The 6,432-nt window shown below is 49.8% G+C and overlaps 1 protein-coding gene across 1 annotated transcript in view; it reads right to left on the minus strand.

The window, feature by feature from the left end:
* The window catches only part of LOC112550792, a 7,657-nt gene extending 7,549 nt beyond the window's left edge, over positions 1-108 (minus strand). The window contains exon 1 of the mRNA XM_025207749.1: positions 100-108. Coding sequence (XP_025063534.1) covers positions 100-108 — 9 coding nt within the window. The remainder of the gene's footprint in view (positions 1-99) is intronic.
* Between the last annotated feature and the right edge of the window lie 6,324 nt (positions 109-6,432).

Consider the following 6,432-nt stretch of genomic DNA (forward strand, 5'->3'; position numbering starts at 1 on the left):
AAAAAAAAAAAAAAAGCCACTGTCACCAGACGTGCAAGCACTGGTGAGGCAGCTGAAGGAGGTCATCAGGAGAAGGCTGGATCCCTTGTGGTCCAGTACGATCGACATGATGGCGGGCAATGTGCGACCCAAGAGTGAAGGGGAGCATGTGCACTGGCAGCATCAAAACCCTCGATCACTGGATGCAGGTGCTGGTCAACAAAGTCAGGGAGGCTGAAGTGAAGAGGCGAGGAGATTTGGAAGAGGGGGATCCACTTTCCCGTGCCAGCACTCCCAGCGCCGGCACCAGCACCAGCACCAGCCAGTCTCCTCCACGCCAGCCAATGCCAATGTGGGCCATGGGCATGGCTTCAATGCTGGGGTCCGAATGCACCAGACACCAGCCTTGGGCAGATAGTGCTGAGGCTTCAGTGGCTACCTATCTTACTGAGGATGTGGAGCCACTGGACTGTGACCCCTTGGCCTACTGAGCAAGCCGCAGCCAGATGTGACAGATCTGGCCAGGGTTGCCCAGCAACACCTGTCCTGTCCACCGACCAGTGTGCCGACCGAGAGGGTGTTCAGCATCGCTGGGGATGTTGTGACACCCCACCGCACCTGCTTACATCCTGCTTTGGTGGAGCAGCTGGTGTTCCTAAAGGTGAGCCTCCTGCTTCTGGGGTTCCCCAAGCTCCATCTGCAGACAGACTGAGTGTCACCCTCCTCACTCCATCTGCACGGATTTCCTTTTTTGAATTTTTTAAAAGGCAAGTAATGCCCCACTCTCAGCTGGAGGGGGCACTAACTGCATCACCAGCCAGCAGGGGAAGAATATGTCTCTGCTGAGCTCATTACCCTGCCATGACTAATTTGAAGGTATGGGATTGGGACTATGGGGAAGGAGGAGGCCCCAGGTCTTGGGCATGACCACTAAAACTGCACCCTGCCAGGGTAGGGAGGCCTGGTGGGGCTGCTGGTGGTGCAGCAGCCCCGTAAATGCCAGAACCAATGATACCCGGTGAAAGGTGGGTAGGAGGCGCCCTAACCTCCAGCTAACACACACATGCACACAGTCTTGGCTGGGGAATGCCCAGACCTGACATGTCTTTGGCAGGCCTGACATTTGCTGGTTGCAGTGCAGTTGTGAGGCTCCTGGTGATCTCAGCTTAGCTACCCGGGATGCCAGCTTTTGCATTGAAAAACCCTTTGTCAGGCTGAGGAAGTACCTGCAGTTGGTCCTGGATGGAAGGAATAGTAAAGAAGCCAGAAGCTTCTGTACCTAGGAGGCTGATGAAGTGAAGTTCATAAGCCCAGCTGTGAAAAGTGGTTTGCATTGTAATTTGTTTCCTCTCAGGATCAGGCCTGAGAGACTGGAGGCAGAGTGTTTTTTTGGTGAGGAATGTGCCCCCACAAGTAGTTGGGTACTGTTGTCTTTGATAGATTCTGGTGTGCAGTTTGTGGAGGTACTGGAAATAGTTGGCAGGTTTTGTGTTTTGAGCTGTAGAAAGTTGGCTTCAGTTCTGGTGATGAGGTTAGGTGCTTGTTTGAATGTACAAACCACTTTTCAGAGCTGGGCCTATGCACTGCACTTCATCAGTCTTGCAGGTAGTAGGTACAGAAATTCATGGTCTCAATACAGATTAGACAGTGGAATTCTGGTACGCTGCGACCTGCCGGACATCTGACACCCCAGGTACCTCTGCACTTTTCACTGCACTGCTACATCCCCCTTTCCCCGCCACCCCCAACCCCAGCCTGTCCCTCACCCCCTGACACCTCCATTTCCATTTTCACTGACTGGCTTTCTTGCCTGCACTGTGTGCCAGGCCAGCCTCTGGCTTCTTTACTATTCCTTCCATCCAGGACCAACTGCAGGTACTTCCTCAGCCTGACAAAGGGTTTTTCAACCCTAAAGCTTCCTAAGATATATTTTTTAAGTACTCATTTTTTTCCATAATAAACATATAGACATAAAAACACAAGATAAGCTATCACACACCATGAGTAACATCATATATCCAACATCACACAACATCTTTACTTCTTGTTGTGAATTCCTTTATAAAAAGAAAGGCTCTTTGATAGTTCCGTCTGGGTACCTTTGATGCTGCTGCTGCTGCTACTGGTGTTGAGCCAGCTAATCTATTTTACCTGTTGTCATGTAAAGTGGTGGACCAGATGTGAGGCTGTAGGAGAGGAGGAGACCTCACTGGGGCACACTGCCGTGTTGTGCAGAGGCCCCGGCGCCAGGAAGGGCACACCTGAACACAAGTACACACACACATAGAGTCGCACAGTTAGAGCATACCTTAACAAACATGCTAGAGAAGAAGCAGCTCCTGCTTGAGAGGAAAGAAGGGCTCAGTTTGGCTACCTGAGATGCTGCTGGTGCTACTGCTAGTGCTCAGTCAGTCACTAAGTTATTTTACCTGTTGTCATGTAAAGTGGTGGACTGGACCTGAGGCTGTAGGGGAGGAGGAGACCTCACTGTGTTGTACAGAGGCCCCAGCGCCAGTTAGGGTGCACCTTAACACACACACACTGTCACCCACCCACGTCACGAGTTCTGCCTGTTAGCAGCCAGAGGGGCAGGGCCCCTGAAGCCAGACTCCTCCTGCACCTATCTCTTTAACATGTGGCAGGCTTCATGGCCTGGCAGAGCCTAGAAGCCAGGCCTGCAGTAGATTTCACCCCCCTGTGCCCCAAGACAAACACAGTTGCACAAGCACCCATGTCACAAGTTTTGCCTGTCAGCAGCTTGAGGTGCAGTTTATCCCAACTCCCTGCACCTATTACCTTGAAACTTGGCAGGCTTTGTGGCCTCAGCAGAGGCTACCACCTCTGCAGTGTTCACTCCACTGCACCTGAACACACACAGGGTCATCTATGTCATGAGTTTTGCCTGTCAGCAGCTTGAGATGCAGTTTCCCCCAAATCTCTGCACCTATCTCCTTCAAGCTTGGCAGGCTTTGTGGCCTCAGCAGGGGATACCGTCCCTGCAGTTTTCACCCCACAGTGGCATAACACATACACGTAACATGAGTTTTGCTTTCCAGAATTTGGGATCCAGTTTCCCCCAAACCCCTGCACCTATCTCCATGAAACTTGACAGGCTTCATAATCTTAGCAGAGGCTACCACCCTTCAAGTTTCCTCTGAATCAGACAAAAAACAACAAAGTTATAGATATTTCATTGATTCCCCATTATACCCTATGGCTGAATCTCTGAATCGAAGTGGAAAACCAATTCGGAGCTCTGAATCAAATCACTGGCATCCAAATCTAACGTCAAGCTGAAGCTGACATCTGTGGAACTACAGTGGTTTCTACCAGCTACCGCCTGGCTGATGGAGTTGAATTGACTTGTATCAGCAACGATCTACTCTACAGTTGAAGTGGAAGTGGGGAACTTAAATTACCTTTCCTATTATTACAGTTAACTAAGGAAATATAAGCAAAACCACTGCAGCTCCTGATTCCTTTGCTAGAAGTCTTTGAAATAAGAAAGACTTTTGAATTATAGTTTGAATGGAAAAATTCAATGGGAGTGAAAGAGGCACCAGAGATGAACAGCTGCAAGGTGACTAAAAGGAGTCTACCCAGCCAGAGACAGCACAGACCTTCGCACATGGTTCTGAAATGGGTCAAGTTGTGTAAGAAAAATGTAACCACAAACCAAACAAAGTTGTGTTATCAAGTCCCTGTTCTACAGTGCAGCAGGAAAAAGCGGCTTACTTGGAAATGTACTGGTAATGATTGGATTTGCTAAAAAAAAACAAAAAATCTTCTCCTGCCTCCACACCAGAATGTTGGAGAAATGTTTTTGATTATTAAACTTAACCACAAACCAAACAAGGACCCATCAGAGACTGAAAGGAAGAGAAGAAAAGAACACAAAACTCCTAGGGATATTGACGTGGACTCAGAGAGGCCTGCTGGTAGAAGATAAGTATCTGTCTTTATGTGTATCTTAGAGAGCTGAATGTCTCTTTAAAGTTCAAGCTTTTATTTCCTAAGATAAGATTCATGAATAAAAACAATGTTAAAGACCCCTTTCACCTTTGTCCCCACCTAGATCAGGGGGTCTCAGCACTGCCCCTCCACTAGCTGCCCCCAAGTGTGTCACCTCTCTGCTCTTTCCACTCTCAGCAGGAGGAACTACAGGTGGCTGCACACTGCGATGTCCAAAGCCTGGTACTGCACTGCTCATGTCACGGGGTTTTGTTACCCCTGGCAGCGGGCAGAAATGAAACTGTTTGACCTGGAGGTCTAACAAAAGACATTAAACTCTCAGACATGTAGGAGTTGTCATCAGTATGCTTCCACACCTCACTGGTATTTTAAAAGAGGCACCCTCTGCCCAGGTACCTTGTCTCAAGGCGGATGAATAAAAGGAGATATCTCCATCATTTATCAAGAATGAGCAAATGCACATGAACACAGCTGCTTCTGAGGCTGTTTCATGCATCTGAACTGCCTGACAACTGTAGTGTACCAAGTGGATGAGCAGGGCAGGAGCCCAGTTCTCTTGGTGTCGTAGCCCAGCATAGCTGTTTCAATGAGCCCTGGAATGAAATACAGCAGGAGACCTGCCACACCCTCAGCAACTTCCAAACAGGTTCAGTGTGAGAGTCGTAGGGTGCGGTTCGGTGATGTGGAGGAGAGAAGGCCTGTGAGGACAGAGCCCATGCAGTGGGTTCCAGGGTACGGCTGCAATGCACTGCCTGTAAGAGCCCCAGGCCAGGTCACTTCGCATCTGGCCGGCAGACCACAAGTCAGATCTGGGGTGCACAAGGATGCTAATTAGTCATAGAGAAGTCTTTGGTTACTCCACTTCCATACCACAGCAGCTGGAAATACAAGCTCCCGGCTGAGCTGGAGCATCTGTGTCTGTTGGCACAATCTACCAGTCAGCAAAGGGGGTCACACACTGCAGGGCGGCACATTTGCTCTGTGGTTGGCATGAAGCCTGCATGAAGCTGGAATGAATGTCCCACGGTTGGCGTTTTATTCCTTGACTGAAACCAGCAGGAGCTGGAAAGGCATTTACACCACAGCCCTTCAAGGGGAAACATGATGCCTTCCCCTCTCCTTGGCAGAGTCTCTCAAGCTACCTATTCAGGAGCAGTCTTCTCTCTGTCTCATTCCTGCACCTTTTCAACCCTGAAGAAAGGCAGGACTTGTTTGAGGTCAGTGGGAGGAGTCTGCTCTGTGCTAGCTGCACAACAGGTATTTCTGTCTGATGCACTGCAGGTTGTCTCATGCTGTCATGCCACCATGTTCACATTGGTTCTGTGTTACAAAACCCTCTTTTGTCCTTTCCCATGGCACGATGCAAAGTTGCTTGAACCACAATCTCCAGCTGCAACTTTGCCTCAGTTTCCCCTCCAACTCATTTCTTTTTACACCAGTGATTCTCAACCTAGGGACCGAAGTACCCAGGGGTGCCCTTCAGGGATGCTGCAGAGGGGAACCCATGCATTTTGTCAGGTGTGCAAGCATGATTTCCACAAGAAATCCAGACATTTCATGTAGGAATCTCGGTGTTAAAAGCCTTCTGATCGGTGGGGTCTGAACTCTACAACACAAGAGCTACCCTGGCATGGGCGATTGGTTCCCCAAGCCGCCAATTACTGACTGAGGGGGCACCAGTTTCATTGCTGGCACTTCCGGGGACTGCATGGTGGATCTCAGGGTGTGCATGTGCACCTGCATGCACACCTTATGCATCGCCATCGTACCCTGGTAATTTTCTACAGTCAAAATATCAAGTGAAAGCAAAGCACTGACATTCTCCAAAGGGGACCTGGGTCTACGAAGGTTAGAGAACCACTGATTTAGGCTGTCCGCTCTGTAAAGAGCAGGATGATCTTAGTGCATGTTGGTACACCGCTAAGCACGAGGCAACCCTCAGCTCAGGGGGGTGCTCAGAAACCTCAGAGCTGGATGCAGCAGTGGGCAGGAGGCCATGAAGCCAACAACAGACTGGGGGACAGGGCTGTCATGGCCTCTTTTGCTGTGGGGGTCGGGCCTCTGCCAGGGGGTGCTGAGTGCATTTTCAGGACCCCCTTGGCCGTAACAGCTTGGGACAGAGTTAGATCCTGCTTGGACACCACAGGCCCCAAGAGAGGCCCAGTGGGGGTGGGAGGACCGGGCCCAGGGCCCCTCTCCAACTGCCATGTACAGCACCAGACACAGCTTTGTGATGTCATGCCCCCATGTCATTCCATCGCTATGGAGACCAGGGGGGCGGGGTATAAATAGCAGCGCTGGGTTCCACCTGTTCGGTCTCAGCTCAATCAAGAGACTCAGCAGCGTAGAGCATAATGTTGGCAGTTATTGAGTTAGTAGTGAGGAGATAGGATAGGATAGCTTAGAGTGTAGTATTAGTTAGATAGAAGAAGTTTAGATAGTATATAGATATAGATAACTTGAAAATTACATAGATAGGAT

Source organism: Alligator sinensis, unplaced genomic scaffold (genome assembly GCF_000455745.1).
Source record: "Alligator sinensis unplaced genomic scaffold, ASM45574v1 scaffold709_1, whole genome shotgun sequence".
Lineage (NCBI taxonomy): Eukaryota > Metazoa > Chordata > Crocodylia > Alligatoridae > Alligator > Alligator sinensis.